Raw genomic sequence first — 23,101 nt, 5'->3', positions numbered from 1 at the left:
TAAATAAAAAGAATTGCCTGCAAAACTACAGCCATTATGATTAACAATGCAGCCTCTCGGTGGCTACCTCCAACTCTCTCATCGTGGTACTATTGTGTTCCTAACACAGATGAGACTGCACACAGGGAGGTTAAAGTAACAGTGACCTCAGTCTTTATTAAGACACTCCAGAGTGAGCAACAGGCCTTAGGGGCCGGCTTATATCCAGTGCTCCCAAGGGATGCTGGGATCCCTTGGGACTTCAGGGGATGAGCTCCCTGGTGGCAGAACATGGGAGTGCATGCTTTGCAGATACACAACATCACTTCCCCCGCCAAAGTCAAAGTGAAAACTGTTTACAAGGTGAAGCGGTCGGGAGACTTTCTTTCCCTGGTGGACCACCTCGGTACAAATGCCTGTTCTGGTGTGTTGGCTGTGCCCTCGCTGGGCTGGCGTGTTGTTCGCCCTGCAGGGCTGCTGGGTGACCCTGGGCTTGCTGGGCTGTTGAGCGTGGTGAGTTCAATTTCCTGGTCTGGGGTGGTGTCGTTCATCCTTTGGATGTGTGTTGTGGGCTCGAAAAAGGTGGTGTCTGCTGTGGGTTGTTCAGGGCAGTCTGTGAACCGCAGCCTCGTTTGGTCTAGGTGCTTTCTGCAAATTTGTCCATTGTCTAGTTTGACTACAAACACCCTACTCTCTTCTTTAGCTATCACCGTGCCCGCGATCCACTTGGGACCATGTCCATAGTTTAACACATACACAGGGTAATTTAGATCAATTTCCCGTGACAGAGTGGCACGACCATCGTTTACATTTTGTTGCTGCCGCCTATTCTCTACCTGATCATGCAGGTTGGGGTGAACCAGCGAGAGTCTGGTTTTAAGTGTCCTTTTCATGAGTAGCTCAGCCGGGGCACCACTGTGAGCGAGTGGGGTCTCGTGTGGTAGCTGAGCCGTACTCGGGACAGGCAGGTTTGGAGTGAGCCTTCTGTGACTCGTTTAAGGCTCTGTTTGATGTACGGTCCGCTCTGCCTGCCCATTGGAGGCTGATTTAAACGGGGCCGAGCTGACATGTTTGATCCCATTGCGGGTCATGAATTCTTTAAATTCGGCACCGGTGAAACATGGTCCGTTGTCACTAACCAGTATGTCAGGCAGGCCGTGGGTGGCAAACATGGCCCTCAGGCTTTCAATGGTAGCGGTGGCGGTGCTTCCCGACATTATTTCACATTCAATCCATTTTGAAAAAGCATCCACCATCACCAGGAACATTTTACCGAGAAACGGGCCCGCATAGTTGACATGGATCCTTGACCATGGTCTGGAGGGACCACAAATGTAGTGGTGCCTCTCTGGGCGCGTTGCTCAACTGAGCACACATGCTGCATTGCCGTACACAGGACTCTTAAGTCAGAGTCAATACCGGGCCACCACACGTGGGATCTTGCTATCACTTTCATCATTACTATACCCGGGTGTGTGCTTTGGAGATCTGAGATGAACGTCTCCCTGCCCTTTTTGGGTAGCACTATGCGGTTACCCCAGAACAGGCAGTCTGCCTGAATGGACAGTTCGTCCTTTTGCCGCTGGAATGATTAGCTCTTGCATTTCAACAGGGATGCTGGCCCAGCTCCCTCCCATGCAGTACACCGTTTTTTACTAGGGACAGCAGAGGATCTTGACTGGTCCAAGTCCTAATCTGGCAGGCTGTGACAGGTGATTTATCATTTTCCAGCGCTTCCATGACCATCAACAAGTCTGCGGGCTGCGCCACCATCAGCAAGTTTGCAGGCTGCGTCATTTCTACCCCCGTGGTGGGCAATGGTAGCAGATTGAGAACATCCGCACAGTTCTCGGTGCCTGGCCTGTGGCGGATGGTATAGTTATACGCTGATAGCACGAGTGCCCACCTTTGTATGCTGAGGCATTAGTATTTATCCCCCTGTTTTCAGCGAACAGGGATATGAGCGGCTTGTGATCGGTTTCCAGCTCAAATTTGAGGCCAAACAGGTACTGATGCATTTTCTTTACCCCGAACACACACACACACTAATGCCTCTTTCTCAATCATGCTGTAGGCCCTCTCAGCCTTAGACAAGCTCCTGGAGGCATAGGCGACAGGTTGCAACTTCCCCGCAATGTTAGCTTGTTGTAATACACACCCGACTCCGTACGATGATGCATCACATGCTAGCACAAGTCTTTTGCACGGGTTATACAATACAAGCAGCTTGTTGGAGCATAAAATGTTTCTGGCTTTCTCAAAAGCAGTTACTTGTTTTTTTTCCCCATACCCGTTCTCACCTTTACGCAATAACACATGTAGGGGCTCTAAGAGGCTGCTTAACCCCGGTAGGAAGTTACCAAAATAGTTGAGTCCCAGGAACGACCGCAGCTCCGTGACATTCTGTGGCCTGGGCGCATTCCTGATAGCCTCGGTCTTGGCGTCTTTGGGCCGAATGCCGTCTGCCGCGATCTTTCTCCCCAAAAACTCCACTTCTGTTGCCATGAAGATGCATTTCGACTTCTTCAGCCGCAACCCTACACGATCCAGTCGCTGGAGGAGTTCCTCCAGTTTTGTCGGTGCTCGGTGGTGTCCCGACCCATGACCAATATGTCATCCTGAAAAACCACCGTGCGTGGTACCGACTTGAGTAGACTCTCCATGTTTCTCTGGAAGATCGCTGCAGCCGACCGAATTCCAAACGGGCATCTGTTGTCGATGAACAGTCCCTTGTGCGTGTTGATGCAGGTGAGGCCCTTCGAAGACTCCTCCAGCTCCTGCGTCATGTAGGCCAAAGTCAGGTCGAGCTTGGTGAACGTCTTGCCTCCTGCCAGCGTCGCAAATAGGTCATCTGCCTTTGGTAGCGGGTATTGGTCCTGTAGCGAGAAACGATTATTAATTAGTTTATAATCGCCACAAATCCTGACCGTGCCATCACTTTTGAGTGCTGGAACAATTGGGCTGGCCCACTCGCTGAATTCCACTGGGGAGATGATGCCATCGATTGCAGCCTGTCCAGCTCGATTTCCACTCTCCCTCATCATGTGAGGTACCGCTCGCGCCTTGTGGTGAATGGGTCATGCCTCTGGGACCAAGTGGATCTGCACCTTTGCCCCGGAAAAATTTCCAATGCCTGGCTCAAAAAGGGAAGGAAATTTGTTAAGAACCTGGGTACATGAGGCCTCATCGACATGTGATAGCGCTCGGATGTCATCCCAGTTCCAGTGGATTTTGCCCAGCCAGCTCCTTCCAAGCAGTGTGGGGCCATCGCCCGGGACAATCCAGAGTGGCAGTTCGTGCACCATGCCCTCGTAGGTGACCTTGACCATGGCGCTGCCCAGGACAGTGATGAGCTCTTTGGTGTATATTCTCAGTTTCGTGTGAATGGGGCTCAGGGCTGGTCTGAATGCCTTGTTGCACCACAGTCTCTCAAACATCTTTTTACTCATGATGGATTGGCTAGCGCCAGTGTCCAGTTTCATGGCTATGGGTATGCCATTCAATTTTACATTTAGCATTATAGGTGGACATTTCGTCTCAAATGTGTGCACTCCATGTACTTCAGCATCTGCCTCCTCTGTCAGGCTCGAAATTGCTTTGATCCACCATGGACTGATCTTCCTCTGCCACGTGGTGGTTTTGCAGAGCTTGCAGCTCATCTGAGTCATCTGGGTCACCTGAGGCCTGCTGGCAGTTGCAGACTCGTGGTTTCTGCCCTGTACATTTCTGCTCGCAAACACAGTTGCAGTTAATTTATGAACATTGCTAGCACTTGTGTGCTGAGAGGTTTGTTTGGTGTTATCACTGGTGGACATAAACGCCTGTGCTATCGCAATGGCCTTACTGAGGGTCGGTGTCTCTACAGTCAAACGTTTTCATAGGATGGTCTGGTGGTCAATGCCCAGTACAAAAAAGTCTGAGCATTTGCTCCAGGTAGCCATCAAATTCACATTGTCCTGCAAGTCGCCTTAGCTCGGCGACATAGCTCGCCACTTCCTGACCTTCAGATCGCTGGCACGTGTAGAACCGATACCTCGCCATCAGCACGCTCTCCCTCGGGTTAAGATGCTCCCGAACCAGTGTACACAGCTCCTCATACGACTTATCTGTGGGTTTCACCAGAGCCAGAAGATTCTTCATGAGGCTGTAGGTCGGTGCCCCGCAGACCGTGAGGAGGATCGCTCTCCTTTTTGCAGCGCTTCCTTCTCCATCCAGCTCGTTGGCTACAAAGTACTGGTCTAGCCGTTCGACATAGGCTTCCCAGTCCTCACCCTCCGAGAACTTCTCCAGGATGCCCACAGTTTGCTGCATCTTTGCGTTGGATTCGTATACATGTCGCCAGTTATTGTGTTCCTAACACAGATGAGACTGCAGACGGGGAGGTTAAAGTAACAGTGACCTCAGTCTTTATTAAGACACTCCAGAGTGAGCAACAGGCCTTAGGGGCCGGTTTATATCCAGTGCTCCCAAGGGATGCTGGGATCCCTTGGGACTTCAGGGGATGCGCTCCCTGGTGGTGGAACATGGGAGTGCATGCTTTGCAGATACACAACAGTCCCGAAGAATTGTAGGGAACTTTACAGTAAAATAAACTGCTATTAAACGGTCAGGGAGATTGCGAGAGTTCACTCCCAGACTTACTGCAGTAGCATAACCAGGATCTTTGCACTGTGCTGACGCCCCCAGCCATGCATGGCCCATGTTCTACCTCTGTCCTACACTGGGTCCACAGTCTCTCACACCCGATCAATATCGCAGCTTTGCTCCTAATTCATCATCATCATCATAGGCAGTCCTTCAAATCGAGGATGACTAGCTTCCACGCCAGAAAAAGATGAGTTCCCAGGTGTTTCAATGAAGGACCTAATATTCCAGGTCCTGAACTACATCCTGAAGGGTGGAAGATGCCTGTGCATGGATTTTATTAATGTGTGGTGGCCATTGCACACCAGCCACCACACGGGCTTGACCGAGCTAGGTCTTGGTCCAGTGGCAAGGATTATCCAAGACGACTGGAGACCTGCTGTGCTGCATGGACTTAGTGTGCACACATATCACAGTGTGGGCTGGCCCTGGGCCCCTGGCCCGAACTCACGCCTCTCCTGGGTCCCGACCACATTTATTACCCCTAATTAACGTGGTTGTGTAACATCTCGGCGGCTCCTCGGAGATTGATTCCTGGGATGAAAGGACTTTTCCTATGAGGTGCGATTGAGTAGAATGGGCCAATATTCTCTGGGATTTAGAAGAATGAGATGATCTCCATTCAAACGTATAAAATTTATAGAGGGCTTGACCGGGTGGATGCTCGGAGGATGTTTCCCCTGGCTGGAGAGTCTAGAACTTGGGATAATAGTCTCAGGATAAGGGGTCGGCCATTAAGGACTGAGATGAGGAGAAATTTCTTCACTCTAGAGCGTTGTGAATCTTTGGAATTATCTACCCCAGAGATATATGGATGCTCAGTTGATGAGTATATTCGAGACTGAGATAGATAGACTTTTGGGCATGAAGGGAATCGAAGGTTTTTGGGATAGTGCGGGAAGGTGGAGTTTAGGTCAAAGATCAGCCATGATAGTGAATGGAGGAGCAGGTTTAAGGGGCCATATGGCCTACTCCTGCTCCTAATTCTTAAGTTCTTATGGTGGTGTAGAACCTGCAACCTTTGGCTCGTTGGAGAAAGAATAGCACATGGGCCAATAGTGAGCAGGCTCATTTAGGAACATGCGTTCAGGTGGAGGCCATTCAGCACCTCGAGCCTGCACTACCATTCAATTACATCATTGATGATCTATATCTTAACTCCATCTACCCATCTTGCTTCCGAAACCCTTAATACCCTTGACGAACAAAAATCTATCAATCCCAGTTTTGACATTTTCAATTGACCCCCCCCCCCCCACCCCAGTCTCAACAGCTTTTTGAAGGAGTGAGTTCCAGATTTCCACTACCCTTTGTGTGAAGAAGTTCTTCCTGATATCACTCCTGAACGGCCTAGCTCTAATTTTAAGGTGATGCCCCCTTGCTCTGGACTCCCCCACCAGAGGAAATAGTTTCTCTCTATCTACCCTATCAACTTCTTTAATCATCTTAAACACCTCAATCAGATCACGCCTTCATCGTCTATACCCAAGCGAATACAAGCCTAGTCTATGCAACCTGTCCTCATCATTTAACCCTCATCGCCCCGGTTGTTTAGAAGTTGTCAGTGCGACTATAATTTGCTGCTGTTGCTACTCTGTATGGATGAGACTGAGCTTTCAGCCCAGCCCCAGGCTGAACAATGGGCGTAAGATTTGCACCTATCCTGCCAGAGGAGATGCATAAAACTCCACGCTCCTTTCCCACAACAGCGATGGGGCTTTAGCTGCAATGCTATGATATACTTGCTTTGGAGGCAGTTCAGAGAAGGTTCACTAGGTTGATTCCAGGGATGAGGGGGTTGTCTTATGAGGAAAAGTTGAGGAGGTTGGACCCCTACTCATTGCAATTCAAAAGAATGTGAGGTGATCTTATCGAAACGTGTAAGATTATGAGGGGGCTTGACAAGGTGAATGCAGAGAGGATGTTTCCACTGATGCGGGAAGACTAGAACTAGAGGGCATAATCTTAAAATAAGGGGCCGCCCATTTCAAACTGAGATGAGGAGAAATTACTTCTGAGGGTTGTAAATCTGTGGAATTCGCTTCCTCAGGGAGCTGTGGAAGCTGGGACATTGAATAAATTTAAGACAGAGATAGACAGTTTCTTAAACGATAAGAGGTTATGGGGAGCGGGCGGGGAAGTGAAGCTGAGTCCATGATCAGATCAGCCATGATCTTATTGAATGACTGAGCAGGCCCGAGGGGCCGTATGGCCCACTCCTGTTCCTATTTCTTATGTTCTTATGTTCATCTAAATGGGGTATTAAATCATGTCGAGGTGTTGCTGCTTGTCTTGTTGTTTTTCGGGAAAGTGCATGAAATGTGGCCTGACCTGTCTGTTTCTTTGCAGAGGAGATCGAGAAAAAGCTGACCACCTATCGGAGGGGCTGCAAGATCCGTAAGCTGCTGATCTTCTGTCAGGTGAGTGTGTCGGTGATGCCATTCCAGCTACCGCAGGCACTGCCCATGGTCGTTGGGACACCACTTGGTCTCTCACTCGGCAACACAGGTGAATCTTACCAGATCCGCCCGCGGACTGCGCTGGATGTGCCATCAGACAAGAGCCTTTAGTTGTTAGTGAGCCGAGTGTCAGTTCTGCACTGTTCCTGCTTCCTAGCCTTCACGGAACCGACCGTGCCCCTTCAACCACCATCCCGCTCTGCATCCTGCACGCCATTGGACAGAGGACGGACGTGTGTGCGGTCACTCCACCTTTGGTGTTATAGCGGCATCGCCGCCGGTCTCAGCACTCGAAGGCTGTTTGCCGAAGGCTAAAAGATATCTGGCCGGAATTTCCACGAGGTGCTCCTTATCTGTCTCTGCGTGGGGTCCTGCAACTCCAGGCCCCCCCGACCCCGACCCAATCTGCGGACCCGACCTGCGTTGTCTTGCGCCCCACCCCCACTCTTCACCAGGCGGCTGTAATGTAATGCCATGCCTCCTCTCTTGCGCCGAGGTCTGAGTCCCACTATCAGTGACATCTGGGACCTCACCATTTTAACACAGGGTATTTGTGTTCTGGAGGTCCCACGCATCCAGTGAGCTGGATTCTGAATAGAAAAACCGCGCATGTGTGGAATTTTGAATGGGCCGCGCTGCCCGTTAAAGGGCACCCCCCCCCACAAAAAAAAAATTAGAGGGAACATTGCCCTGCATCCAACCCACCCCGCTCCCCCGACACCCACACACCGAGCTCTCCCGAATTTCTAGTCCAATGCATCGTGGGAAATTGCCTTCTTGACACAATTTGTTGTATCTGCCTAAAGTGCATTGTCACAGAGCGACGTTAATGTGATGTTGCCATGGCTATGTTTTGCGTATTGACAGTTTGTGTTTTATTTGTAGGGGGGACCTGGCCACCTGTACCTGCTGAAGAACAAGGTTGCCACCTTTGCGAAAGTGGAGAAAGAGGAGGACCTGATCCTGTAAGCCCCAATGACATTTCATATGCAAATTAGTGTCTGGCGGGCCCGAGCTTGGTGCAGTGTTAGAAACATAGAAAATAGGTGCAGGAGCAGGCCATTCGGCCCTTCGAGCCTGCGCCACCATTCAATACGATCATGGCTGATCATGCAACTTCAGTACCCCATTCCTGCTTTCTCTCCATATCCCTTGATCCCTTTAGCAGTAAGGGCCACGTCTAACTCCCTTTTGAATATATCTAATGAACTGGCCTCAACAACTTACTGTGGTAGAGAATTCCACAGGTAAACAATTTTGAGTGAAGAAGTTTCTCCTCATCTCGGTCCTAGATGGCTTACCCCTTATCCTCAGACTGTGATCCCTGGTTCTGGACTTCCCCAACATCGGGAACATTCTTCCTACATCTAACCTGTCCAATCCCGTCAGAATTTTATGTTTCTATGAGATCACCTCTCATTCTTCTAAATTCCAGTGAATATAAACCTAGTCAATCCAGTCTTTCTTAATATGTCAGTCTTGCCATCCCGGGAATCAGTCTGGTGAACCTTCGCTGCACTCCCTCAATAGCAAGAATGTCCTTCCTCAGATTAGGAGACCAAAACATAGAAACATAGAAAATAGGTGCAGGAGTAGGCCATTCGGCCCTTCGAGCCTGCATCATCGTTCAATAAGATCATGGCTGATCATTCACCTCAGTACCCCTTTCCTGCTTTCTCGCCATACCCCTTGATCCTGTACACAATATTCAAGGTGTGGCCTCACCAAGGCCCTGCACAACTGAAGTAAGACCTCCCTGCTCCTCAAATCCTCTCGCTATGAAGGCCAACATGCCATTTGCTGCCTTCACCACCTGCTGTACCTGCATGCCAACTTTCAATGACCGATGAACCATGACACCCAGGTCTCGTTGCACCTCCCCTTTTCCTAATCTGTCACCATTCAGATAATATTCTGCCTTCCTGTTTTTGCCACCAAAGTGGATAACCTCACATTTATCTACATTATACGGCATCTGCCATGCATTTGCCCACTCACCTAACCTGTCCAAGTCATCCTGCAGCCTCTTAGCATCCTCCTCACAGCTCACACTGCCACCAAGCTTAGTGTCATCTGCAAACTTGGAGATATTACATTCAATTCCTTCGTCCAAATCATTAATGTATATTGTAAATAGCTGGGGTCCCAGCACTGAACCTTGCGGCACCCCACTAGTCACTGCCTGCCATTCTGAAAAGGACCTGTTTATTCCTACTCTTTGCTTCCTGTCTGCCAACCAGTTCTCTATCCACGTCAATATTTTACCCACAATACCATGTGCTTTAATTTTGCACACTAATCTCTTGTGTGGGACCTTGTCAAAAGCCGTTTGAAAGTCCAAATACACCACATCAACTGGTTCTCCCTTGTCCACCCTATTAGTTACATCCTCAAAAAAAATTCTAGAAGATTTGTCAAGCATGATTTCCCTTTCATAAATCCATGCTGACTTGGACCGATCCTGTCACTGCTTTCCAAATGCGCTGCGATTTATATTTTTAATTCCAACATTTTCCCCACTACTGATGTCTGGCTAACCGGTCTATAATTCCCTGTTTTCTCTCCCTCCTTTTTTAAAAAATGGGGTTATATTAGCGTATTGCTGCTGGCACTCTATGGGAGATATCACCCATGGACCAATCCCTTCTTGGCTGGTGCCCTTAATTGGCCATCTCAAGTTGCTGCCAGTACCAGCGACAAACCAGTGACCACCAGTAATTCACCTTAGCACCAGCTCATAATGGTCTCTCCAGACACAGCCTAAGCTTGGACGGGCATGTACCTTCAATCGTACTGCTTAGTGTCATTTGCAGCTCGAGTGGGCACAGTATGAAAATTCCATCGGCCTGCAATTACACTCTGAAGGTCCGTGTGACAGCACGGAATGTAGCTGCTCTGTAAAAGGACGCACAGTACAAAATAATCTTTTAAATTAAACAGTGTTTTGAAGTTTGGACTGCAGTAGAGGGCAGGGCGATAATGGGAAAGCAATGCACAGAAGGAACGTCAGTGGAGAACCTTTGTTGATAGACTTTCATTCCTGTAAAGGTTGATGTATATTCTTCAGATTAATTTGTGTCCATGGGATTAAAATAACCAGGGCTCCTTGAGTTATTAGTTGGTAAATGCACAGTCCACGATGAAGCTGAGCCATGCAGGGCAGCAGATGCAGTGCCTGATTTGCAGTGAGTCAGCCGGTGGTGTCCGAGAGGCTGGTAAGGACACTACAATTGGTTGAGGCACTCTGAAACCCATGAAGGGAGAAGTCAGAGCCAGTGTTCCTGTTCCTGTTCCTGCCATCCAGTGACTCTGGCTGGAAAGTGCGGGGCGTGTAGATATCTGGTGAGGACTCCGTGATGCATTGCCGCAGTGTCCCCCAGGCCAACACTCACTGTCTAGGCTCTTACGTGAAGTATGGGCCAGATACTGCAGGGATTGTTCCCTGTCTAATCACTTCTGCACAAATTCTCTTTGTCTAACCTCTTTTTTTTAATGTATCTTAAATCTGTCTACTTTGGTTGCCAAGCCTAATGCCAAAGGAAATAGCTTTGTATTTACTTTATATATCATCATCATAGGCAGGCCCTCAGAATCGAGGAAGACTTGCTTCCACTCCTAAAGTGAGTTCTCTGGTGGCTAAACAGTCCAATACGAGAGTCACAGACCCTGTCACAGGTGGGACAGACATTCGTCGAGGGAAGGGGTGGGTGGGGCTGGTTTGCCATGCGCTCCTTCCGCTGTCTGCGCTTGAACTCTTTGCGTTGAGGCTCAAAGAACTCAACGCCCTCCTGGATGCACTTTCTCCACCTAGGGCGGTCTTCGGCCTGGGTCTCCCAGGTGTCAGTGGTGATGTCGCATTTTACCAGGGAGGCTTTGAGGGTGTCCTTCTGCTGCCCACCTTTGGCTCTCTATAACATATACAGCAGTGATATTTATAGCCCAAGCTACAAGTCTGTTACTATGTGATTGGTGCATTTGTGGAGGTGCCATGGCGAACTTTAACCATCCAATGCACTCTGGGACATGCTGAGGCCGTGAAAGGCGCTATATAAATGCAAGTTTGTTCTTTCGACTGTGATGAAGTTAGTATTCCAACAGCAGGGACCCTGTCACCAAACAGCACGTTCAGGGGCTGATGTTCCAAGTGCGGTTCTGGGGCCAGAGCAATTGCCCGCTGGAAGCAGCAATTTGGGAATGGCTGCTGTGCTGACGGAGGGTTGTAGGGCTGGAGGAGATGGGGCAGGAAACCCGAATCTCAAGGCAGGGTGCAGATGGCCGAATGTTTTCGTCTCTATACTCCGAGGCACTGAGGTCTACTGCAGTGCCCTTAGGCCACAACGGCACAAACAATGTTTTGGTGGTTGAGGAGAGCGCTCCCGGATTTCTCCAAATGTGCTGGCAGTGGGTGCGGCTCCACATCTGGAGGGTGGATGGGACCACATTTGAAAGGTCGGCCCTTTTACGTCAGGAAGTTTTTTTTCTCTCTCGCCCAGAATGAAATGGGGAAACGGCCCGGTGCTGTAATCCTGCCGTTGTCATGTTGCCCACTTGGGGTTGGGGTTCCGATTCCCGTTGCTGTGCTTTCCCTGTCAGCGGCAGAAGTGTCTGGTAACGGTTTTGTGTTCCCGTCTCTTACAGGTTTTGGAAGCGACTGAGCAGACTGATGAGTAAAATCAATCCAGAGCCAAATGTCATCCATATAATGGGCTGCTACATCCTGGGAAACCCCAACGGAGAAAAGGTATGCCTCACCGAGGAGGGAACCAGCCTTGCAGCCTCTTAATAGCAAATGCACGGGGAGGAGCCCAAGCTCTCCATGTTGGTGCCCCCAGCATCTCTCTGCAGCGCTACCCAGCAATAGGTCCGATCCAATGACCACCTTCTGTCACTTACTGCACTTTCTAAGGAACATATTCAGTACAAGAAAATGATTTATTAACAAATGACGTTTTAAGAAGGCAATTTGTGTAGGATTCTGAAAATATTACTGTTGTTCCCGGAGAAACGTACGATTCCGGTCTGAGGCCTTCATTCATTGTGCAACGCATGGAGATCTGTCTTTCTCGTAAGGTCGACTATGTTGGAATCACATGGGCCTGGACCACCAATCACTAGGTAGTATTCTCATTGAACATAATGGGAACTCTGTTTGTACAAGTTCCCATTACTATCAATGAGAAGAAACCTCTAAAACAAGAAACGCAACAAAATAAATGTAAAAATCAGGAAGGCAAATGGAAAGTTGCAAGGGGGATAGAGTATAAAAGCAGAGAAGTCCTGCTACAACTGTACAGGCTATTGGTGAGGCCACACCTGGAGTACTGCATACAATTGTGGTCTCCATATTTAAGGAAGGATATACTTGCATTGGAGGCTGTTCAGAGAAAGTTCACTTGGTTGATTCCAGAGATGAGGGGGTTGACTTATGAAGGAAGGTTGGGCCTATACTCATAGTTCAGAAGAATGAGAGGTGATCTTATGAAAACATATAAGATAATGAGAGGGCTCGACAAGGTAGATGCGGAGAGGATGTTTCCACTAAACTAAAACTAGGGGACAAAGCTTTTACCGATATATAAAACGGAAGAGAGTGACTAAGTAAATGTTGGTCCCTTAGAAGATGAGAAGGGGGATTTAATAATGGGATATGTGGAAATGGCTGAGACAGGCTAATGGATCTCAAGGTAGACAAGTCCCCTGGTCCTGATGAAATGCATCCCAGGATATTAAAAGAGATGGCGGAAGTTATAGAAGAAGCATTCGTTATAATCTACCAAAATTCTCTGGACTCTCGGGAGGTACCATCGGATTGGAAAGCAACTAATGTAACGCCTCTGTTTTTAAAAAAAAAAGGGGGCAGACAAAAGGCAGGTAACTATAGGCCGGTTAGTTTAACATCTGTAGTGGGGAAAATGCTTGAAACTATCATTAAGGAAGAAATAGCGGGACATCGAGATAGGAATAGTGCAATCAAGCAGACGCAACATGGATTCATGAAGGGGAAATCCTGTTTAACTAATTTACTGGAATTCTTTGAGGATATAACGAGCATGGTGGATAGAGGTGTACCGATGGATGTGGTGTATTTAGATTTCCAAAAGGCATTCGATAAGGTGCCACACAAAAGGTTACTGCAGAAGATAAAGGTACGCGGAGTCAGAGGAAATGTATTAGCATGGATCGAGATTGGCTGGCGAACAGAAAGCAGAGAGTTGGGATAAATGGGTCCTTTTCGGGTTGGAAATCGGTGGTTAGTGGTGTGCCACAGGGATTGGTGCTGGGACCACAACTGTTTACAATATACATAGATGACCTGGAAGAGGGGACAGCGTGTAGTGTAACAAAATTTGCAAATGACACAAAGATTAGTGGGAAAGCGAATTGTGTAGAGGACAGAGAGAGGCTGCAAAGAGATTTAGATAGGTTAAGCGAATGGGCTAAGGTTTGGCAGATGGAATACAATGTCGGAAAATGTGAGGTCATCCACCTTGGGGAAAAAAACCAGTAAAAGGGAATATTATTTGAATGGGGAGAAATTACAACATGCTGCGGTGCAGAGAGACCTGGGGGTCCTTGTGCATGAATCCCAAAAAGTTAGTTTGCAGGTGCAGCAGGTAATCAGGAAGGCGAATGGAATGTTGGCCTTCATTGCGAGAGGGATGGAGTACAAAAGCAGGGAGGTCCTGTTGCAACTGTACAGGGTATTGGTGAGGCCTCACCTGGAGTACTGTGTGCAGTTTTGGTCACCTTACTTAAGGAAGGATATACTAGCCTTGGAGGGGGTACAGAGACAATTCACTAGGCTGATTCCGGAGATGAGGGGGTTACCTTATGATGATAGATTGAGTAGACTGGGTCTTTATGCGTTGGAGTTCAGAAGGATGAGGGGTGATCTTACAGAAACATTTAAAATAATGAAAGGGATAGACAAGATAGAGGCAGAGAGGTTGTTTCCACTGGTCGGGGAGACTAGAACTAGGGGGCACAGCCTCAAAATACGGGGGAGCCAATTTAAAACCGAGTTGAGAAGGAATTTCTTCTCCCAGACGGTTGTGAATCTGTGGAATTCTCTACCCAAGGAAGCAGTTGAGGCTAGCTCATTGAATGTACTCAAATCACAGATAGATAGATTTTTAACCAATAGGGGAATTAAGGGTTATGGGGAGCGGGCGGGTAAGTGGAGCTGATTCCATGGCCAGATCAGCCATGATCTTGTTGAGTGGCGGAGCAGGCTCGAGGGGCTAGATGGCCTACTCCTGTTCCTAATTCTTATGTTCTTATATACTCAGAATAAGGGGCCGCCCATTTAAAACTGAGATGAGGAGGAATTTCTTCTCTGAAGGTTGTAAATCTATGGAATTCTCTGCCCCAGAGAGTTGTGGAGGCTGGGTCATTGAATATATTTAAGGCAGAGATAGCCAGACAGATGTTTGAGCGATAAGGGAATAAAGGGTTATGGGGAGCGGGCAGGGAAGTGGAGCTGAGTCCATGATCAGATCAGCCGTGATCTTATTAAATGGCGGAGCAGGCTCGATGGGCCAGGTGGCCTACTCCTGCTCCTATTTCTTATGTTTTTAAAACACCCACATATTTAAAATTAATTGAAATGAAATATAATTAAATGTTTTAGAAAAATATATGTTTTTTGGATTTTTATTTGTGTTTTAATAGGGTTAAAAGTAAACTTACCTTAATGGATAGGGTTTTTTTAACTTAAAAATGAATGATTTGATTTAACTTAACTTTTCTATGTTTTAAAAATGTTACATTGGTCAAAGTAAGCTATGCGCCTGCTTTTACAAGGCGTAAAAGTTTGAAGGACTTTCGCTGGGCATGAGGTGGGTAAATAGCCCCACGGATGTCCTTCTCCCGGGGATGCAGAGGATCTGTCTAGAGAAATCTTGACCGATCAGAAAAGCCGGTTTTCGGCGCATGCGCACTTTGTACGGACCCAGCGAGGTCGCAAATTGTGCAGAGTAAGATCTAACAAATGATCAGTTTAGTGTTGTCATTTAAGGGATCAATGTTGGCCAGGACATTGGGAAACTCCTTGCTATTCTTCAATAAGGTGCAACAGAAAAAGGAGGCTTATGATTAAATGTCAAGTTCATAATACAGCAGAGAATCAAGCTGAATACAAAAAGTGCAGAGGAGAACTGAGAAGGAAATAAGGAGCAAAGAGAATGTATGAGAAAAGATTAGCGGGTGACACAAAAGTGAACTCAAGTCTTTTATAAATATATAAAGGACTCGATTTCCATTAAAATCCTCCACCGCCGGATTGCCGCCTAAAAAACCACTAAGATTATTAAATTAACGCTGGCCAAAAATTGCACAAAAAAAGGAAAAAATTCCGACCGGCAGGAAAAATGGGTCTTACCGGAAGAAAACGCGATCCTGGGAAAATTGGGCGGTACTTACTCAAATTTAGTCCGAGGCTGCGTGTTGGGCCTAGGGAGGGGGGAAAGCACGCACATTTTTTCCAAAAAATAAAAAATCAGAAAACATTCTCGGGATCCTTTTCCACTTAATTGCTGTAAAATTATTTTAAAAGAATTGTAAAAAAACATTCAACTTACCTTTTCTTTGCAGGGCTACGTACCTACTGCCCAGCTCCGGCTGCTTTCTCATGGGTCGTTTTTTTTTTCTACTCGCCCACGAGTCACCGCTGAGACCAAACTTGGGTAGTATTGGTTTTTCGGCGGTACATGCCGGCGGTCCGCTCCCCAGCGGTATTTTGAAACCGCCGGCGGAACTCTTTGGGACCACAACTGTTTACAATATACATAGATGACCTGGAAGAGGGGACTGAGTGTAGTGTAACAAAATTTGCAGATGACACAAAGATTAGTGAGAAAGCGGGTTGTGTAGAGAGGCTGCAAAGAGATTTTGATAGGTTAAGCGAATGGGCTAAGGTTTGGCAGATGAAATACAATGTCGGAAACATAGAAACATAGAAACATAGAAAATAGGTGCAGGAGCAGGCCATTCAGCCCTTCTAGCCTGCACCGCCATTCAACGAGTTTGAAAATGTGAGGTCATCCACCTTGGAGAAAAAAAACAGTGAAAGGGAATATTATTTGAATGGGGAGAAATTACAACATGCTGCAGTGGAGAGGGTCCTGGGGGTCCTTGTGCATAAATCCCAAAAAGTTAGTTTGCAGGTGCAGCAGGTAATCAGGAAGGCGAATGGAATGTTGGCCTTCATTGCGAGAGGGATGGAGTACAAAAGCAGGGAGGTCCTGCTGCAACTGTATAGGGTATTGGAGTACTGCGTGCAGTTTTTGTCACCTTACTTAAGGAAGGATATACTAGCTTTGGAGGGGGTACAGAGACGATTCACTAGGCTGATTCCGGAGATGAGGGGGTTACCTTATGATTATAGATTGAGTAGACTGGGTCTTTACTCGTTGGAGTTCAGAAGGATGAGGGGTGATCTTATAGAAACATTTAAAATAATGAAAGGGATAGACAAGATAGAAGCAGAGAGGTTGTTTCCACTGGTCGGGGAGTCTAGAACTAGGGGGCACAGCCTCAAAATACGGGGCAGCCAATTTAAAACCGAGTTGAGAAGGAATTTCTTCTCCCAGAGGGTTGTGAATCTGTGGAATTCTCTGCCCAGGGAAGCAGTTGAGGCTAGCTCATTGAATGTATTCAAATCACAGATAGATAGATTTTTAACCAATAAGGGAATTAAGGGTTATGGGGAGCGGGCAGGGAAATGGAGCTGAGTCCACGGCCAGATCAGCCATGATCTTGTTGAGTGGCGGAGCAGGCTCGAGGGGCTAGATGGCCTACTCCTGTTCCTAATTCTTATGTTCTTATGTAAATTCTCGCCAGGTGATTTTCCACCGAAAACGAGCAGCACCACCGAAAAACCCGGCCGGAATGGAGTGGAAATTCTAGCCCAAAGAGTAAAAGGATGGTCAAGGATGGTGGGGCTGATTAGAATCCTAAAAGGAAATCTTCTTGTGGAGGCAGAGGACATGGCTAAGTTATTATTAAATGAGTACTTTGCATCCCTCTTCACTAGAAAAGAGGATGCTGTCACTGTCTCAGTATAGGAGGAGGTAGTAGTGATGTTAGATAGGATAAAAAGGAGATACTTAAAAGGTTAGCAGCGCTCAAAGTGGAAAAGTCCGACAGTCCGGAAGGGATGCATCCTAGTTTACTGAAGGAAGTAAGAGTGGAAATAGCAGAGACTCTGGCCATAATCTTTCAATCTCCTTGGATATGGGGGTGTTCGAGGACTGGAGGGTTTCAAATGTTACATCCCTGTTCAAAAAACAGGAGAGGGATTAACCTGGTAACTACAAGCCAGTCATCTTAACATCAGTGGTGGGGAAAGTTCTAGATATCATAATCCAGGACACAATTAATGTTCGCTTGGAAAAAACATGGGTTAATTCATGACCGCCAACACGGATGTGTTAACAGCAAATCGCGTTTAAGAAAATTGATTGAGTTCTTGGAAGAAATATGGAAAAGGTTGATGAGGGTAGTGTGGATATAGAATTTCAGAAGGTGTTTGATAAGTTGCCATGTAAAAGACTTGTTAGCAAAGTTGAAGGCCATGGGATTAAAAGAATGGCAGCGTGGATACAACATTGGCTCTGAGACATAAAACAAAGAGTCGTGGTGAATGGTTGTTTTTTGACAAGAGGGAAGTATACAATGGTGTCCCTCAGGGGTCAGTGTTGGGCTCACTGCTCTTTGATATATATTAATGACCTGGACTTGGGTATAAAAGGCATAAATTTCAGTGTTTGCAGTTGCACAAAACCTGGAAATGTAGTTAACAATATCAGACTTCAGAGGACATAAATTGGTGAAATGGGCAGACATGTGGCAAATGAAATTTAATGCAGAGAAATGTAAAGACTGAAGAGAGGCAATAGAAACTACATGGTACAATTTCAAGAGGGTGCAGGAACAGAGAGACCCCTGGGGGTTCACAGACATAAATCGGTGAAGGTGGCAAGACAAGTTCAGAAGTCTGTTAAAAGGCATATGGGGTGTTTGGTTTTATAAATAGAGGTATAAAGCACAAAAGCAAGGAAGTTAATGCTAAATATTTATAAATCACTGGTTAGGTTTCATCTGGAGTATTGTGGCCAATTCTGTGCACCACACTTTAGGAAGGATATCAAGGCCTTGGCCAGGGTACGGAGGATGTTTACCAGAATGATACAGGGATTAGGGACTTCAGTTGTGTGAAGAAATTGGAGAAGCTGGGATTACTCTCCTTCAGAGCAGAGAAGGTTAAGAGGAGGTGTAATAGAAAAAGAAAAAAGAAAGACTTGCATTCATATAGCACCTTTCACGACCACCGGACATCTCAAAGCGCTTTACAGCCAATGAAGTATTTTTGGAGTGCAGTCACTGTTGTAATGTAGGAAACGCAGCAGCCAATTTGCGCACAGCAAGCTCCCACAAACAGTAATGTGATAATGACCAGATAATCTGCTTTTTTAATGTTGATTGAGGGATAAATATTGGCCAGGACATCGGGGATAACTTCCCTGCTCCTCTTCGAAATAGTGCCATGGGATCGTTTGCGTCCACTTGAGAGAGTAGACGGGGCCTCGGTTTAATGTCTCGTCCAAAAGACAGCACCTCCGACAGTGCAGCACTCCCTTAGCACTGTACTGGAGTGTCAGCCTAAATTTTTGTGCTCAAGTCTCTGGAGTGGGACTTGAACCCACAATCTTCTGACTCCGGCTACCCACTGAGCCATGGCTGACACTGCTGTTCAAAAGTACATAGGGTTTTGATAGAATAGATCGGGAGAAACTGTTTCCACTGGCGGTTGGGTTGGCAATCAAAGGACACAGATTTAAGATAATTGGCAAAAGAACAGGGAGGCGGGGGTGGGTTGATGAGGAGAATTTGTTTTACACAGTGAGTTGCTATGATCTGGAATGCACTGCCTGCAAGGCTGGTGGAAGCAGCCTGCAAGGGTAGTTGTAACATTCAAAAGGGAATTGGATATGTAATTGAAAAGGAAAAAAAATGCAGCGCTATGGGGAAAGAGCTGGGCAGTGGGACGAATCAGATCGCTCCTTCAAAGAGCTGGCACAGGCACAATGGGCCAAATGGCCTCCTGTGCTGTATGATTCTATGTAGTGCTCTATGGCGACTAACAGCATTGGCAGCAATCTCCAAGCAGTTATCTACACATTTGATTTACCAATCTTCTCAGTGCCTGCAGGTCTTTCCATTTCTGTTGCAATGTGATGTATTATTCATCATTTGAGCAGCAATGCCTGATAAGCCAGACTGACAAACCGGGCTCATTTGTGACGATCATAAATGTAACCAATATGTCTGTGCCGGTAAGGTTAAAGAGGTGACTCTTTTTCTCAATCTACATTGGATATTTGTTTTGTTTTAACTCCATCATCATCATAGGCAGTCCCTCGAAATCGAGGAAGATGTGCTGCCATGCTAAAAGTGAGTTCTCAGGTGACTATACAGTCCAATGCAGGAAGCACAGTCTCTGTCGCAGGTGGGACAGATAGTGGTTGAAGGAAAGGGTGGACGGGGAGCCTGCTTTTAATTACCTGCAGGGAAGGCAATTGCAATCTTGTCCAGATCACACTGAAGATAACATTATTTCATTCCCTTCAAGCCACGGGCACAAGACTGAGATATTTGTACAATTGTGCAGATAATTGTGAAGCAAATACAAACACAATTTTTAATTTTTGAGTAACTTACTGTTGACCCTTACTCCCTGTCGTGCTATATTTATTTATTGTATTTATTAGTCGATAACAAAGGATTTCATCAGTCACTTCATTTACAATCAGATTGCCATCTCCCTGATTTGTCACGCTCTATCTTATCTCCCATCCCCTCTCCCTCTGCCTCTCTTTGTCTGCCTAACACTCAATTTTTTTTTCTGTTTTCCCTCCATGACTTTAGCTATTCCCCTCTTTTTGACTCTGTCTCTCTCTCTTTGTCGGTCTGCCTCTCTTTTTCTACCTTGTTTGACCTTTCTGACTCCCTTCCACACACACTCTGCTGACTTATGTGTGTACTTATCTCTCTGCTTATTGATCTGTCCCTCTGCCTGTATTTCTCTGTTTTTAATCTCTGTGCCTCCTGTGTAATTTTCTGTCTGTATCTCTTTCTGTCTATCTGTCTGACTCTTCCTGACTCATAGAAACATAGAAACATAGAAAATAGGTGCAGGAGTAAGCCATTCGGCCCTTCTAGCCTGCACCGCCATTCAATGAGTTCATGGCTGAACATGCAACTTCAGTACCCCATTCCTGCTTTCTCGCCATACCCCTTGATCCCCCTAGTAGTAAGGACTTCATCTAACTTCTTTTTGAATATATTTAGTGAACTGGCCTCAACAACTTTCTGTGGTAGAGAATTCCACAGGTTCACCACTCTCTGGGTGAAGAAGTTTCTCCTCATCTCGGTCCTAAATGGCTTACCCCTTGTCCTTAGACTGTGATCCCTGGTTCTGGACTTCCCCAACATTGGGAACATTCTTCCTGCATCTAACCTGTCTGAACCCATCAGAATTTTAAACGTTTCTATGAGGTCCCCTCTCATTCTTCTGAACTCCAGTGAATACAAGCCCAATTGATCCAGTCTTTCTTGATATGTCAGTCCCGCCATCCCGGGAATCAGTCTTGTGAACCTTCGCTGCACTCCCTCAATAGCAAGAATGTCCTTCCTCAGGTTAGGAGACCAAAACTGTACACAATACTCCAGGTGTGGCTTCACCAAGGCCCTGTACAACTGTAGCAACACCTCCCTGCCCCTGTACTCAAATCCCCTCTCTATGAAGGCCAACATGCCATTTGCTTTCTTAACTGCCTGCTGTACCAGCATGCCAACCTTCAATGACTGATGTACCATGACACCCAGGTCTCGTTGCACCTCCCCTTTTCCTAATCTGTCACCATTCAGATAATAGTCTGTCTCTCTGTTTTTACCACCAAAGTGGATAACCTCACATTTATCCACATTATACTTCATCTGCCATGCATTTGCCCACTCACCTAACCTATCCAAGTCACTCTGCAGCCTCATAGCATCCTCCTCGCAACTCACACTGCCACCCAACTTAGTGTCATCCGCAAATTTGGAGATACTACATTTAATCCCCTCGTCTAAATCATTAATGTACAGTGTAAACAGCTGGGGCCCCAGCACAGAACCTTGCGGTACCCCACTAGTCACTGCCTGCCATTCTGAAAAGTCCCCATTTACTCCTACTCTTTGCTTCCTGTCTGACAACCAGTTCTCAATCCATGTCAGCACACTACCCCCAATCCCATGTGCTTTAACTTTGCACATTAATCTTTTGTGTGGGACCTTGTCAAAAGCCTTCTGAAAGTCCAAATATACCACATCAACTGGTTCTCCCTTGTCCACTCTACTGGAAACATCCTCAAAAAATTCCAGAAGATTTGTTAAGCATGATTTCCCTTTCACAAATCCATGCTGACTTGGACATATCATGTCACCTCTTTCCAAATGCGCTGCTATGACATCCTTAATAATTGATTCCATCATTTTACCCACTACCGATGTCAGGCTGACCGGTCTATAATTCCCTGTTTTCTCTCTTCCCTCCTTTTTTTAAAAAGTGGGGTTACATTGGCTACCCTCCACTCGATACGAACTGATCCAGAGTCAATGGAATGTTGGAAAATGACTGTCAATGCATCCGCTATTTCCAAGGCCACCTCCTTAAGTACTCTGGGATGCAGTCCATCAGGCCCTGGGGATTTATCGGCCTTCAATCCCATCAATTTCCCCAACACAATTTCCCGACTAATAAGGATTTCCCTCAGTTCCTCCTCCTTACTCGACCCTCTGACCCCTTTTATATCCGGTTCTATACTCTGGCTCATTTTACCTGTGTCTTTCTATCTCTATCTCTCTCAATCTAGTCTATTTTTTCTGTGTTTGACTCTTTGTATCTCTCTGACTTGTTATTATGTATATCTCTGTCAATCTCCGTCTCTATCTCTTTCTGCCTCTGTCTCTCTCTCTATATCCCTCCTGTGTGTCTAGCTGTCTCTCTATATCTCCCTGCATATCTCTGAATGTCTCTGTCTGCCTGTTTCTCTGTGTCTATCTCTTTCTGTTTCTTCTTCACTGTCTCGTATCTCTCTGTTTAGTTCTCTGTCTATCCGTCTCTCTCACTATCTGCCTCTTTCTGACTATCTCTGGAACATAGGAATATAAACAGGAGTAGGTCATTCAACCCCACGAGCCTCTTCCGTCGTTCAATTAGATCATGGGCTGATCGGATTTCGTCCCCTACAGGGAACAACGGACATGATCTTTGCAGCACAACAACTGCAGGAAAAATGCAGGGAGCAGCGCCAGCCCTTATACATGGCCTTTTTCAACCTTACAAAGGCCTTTGAATACTGTCTGCCGTGAGGGCTTATGGAGCGTCCTCCTCCGTTTTGGATGCCCCTGAAAGTTTGTCAATATCCTTCGCCTGCTCCGTGACAACATGCAGGCCGTGATCCTTACCAGCGGATCAATTACAGACCCATTCCACGTCCGGACCAGGGTCAAACAGGGCTGCGTCATCGCTCCAATCTTCTTCTCAATCTTCCTCGTTGCCATGCTCCACCTCACTGTCAACAAGCTCCCCGCCAGAGTGGAACTAAACTACAGAACCAGTGGGAAGCTGTTTAACCTACGCTGCCTCCAGGTCAGGTCCAAGATCACCCAAACCGCTGTCGTTGAACTGCAGTACGCGGATGACGCCTGCGTCTGCGCACATTCTGAGGCTGAACTCCAGGATATAGACGATGTATTCACCGAGGCATATGAAAGCATGGGCCTTACGCTTAACATCCGTAAGACAAAGGTCCTCCACCAGCCTGTCCTCGCCGCACAGCACTGCCCCCCAGTCATCAAGGTTCACGGCGCGGCCCTCGACAACGTGGACCATTTCCCATACCTCGGGAGTCTCTTGTCAACAAAGGCAGACATTGATGCGGAGATTCAACATCGCCTCCAGTGCGCCAGTG

The 23,101-nt window shown here is 46.9% G+C and overlaps 1 protein-coding gene across 1 annotated transcript in view; it reads left to right on the top strand.

Annotated features, from left to right (window-relative positions):
• The window catches only part of nsmfb (NMDA receptor synaptonuclear signaling and neuronal migration factor b), a 98,952-nt gene that overhangs the window by 61,336 nt on the left and 14,515 nt on the right, over nucleotides 1-23,101 (top strand). Inside the window, 3 exon segments of the mRNA XM_070862860.1 lie at nucleotides 6,973-7,043; nucleotides 7,968-8,047; nucleotides 11,721-11,823. Coding sequence (XP_070718961.1) covers nucleotides 6,973-7,043; nucleotides 7,968-8,047; nucleotides 11,721-11,823 — 254 coding nt within the window.

This window comes from Pristiophorus japonicus, chromosome 20 (assembly GCF_044704955.1).
Source record: "Pristiophorus japonicus isolate sPriJap1 chromosome 20, sPriJap1.hap1, whole genome shotgun sequence".
Classification (NCBI taxonomy): domain Eukaryota; kingdom Metazoa; phylum Chordata; class Chondrichthyes; family Pristiophoridae; genus Pristiophorus; species Pristiophorus japonicus.
The sequence above is the reverse complement of the archived record's forward strand: the minus strand, read 5'-3'. Positions and strand labels throughout refer to the sequence as shown.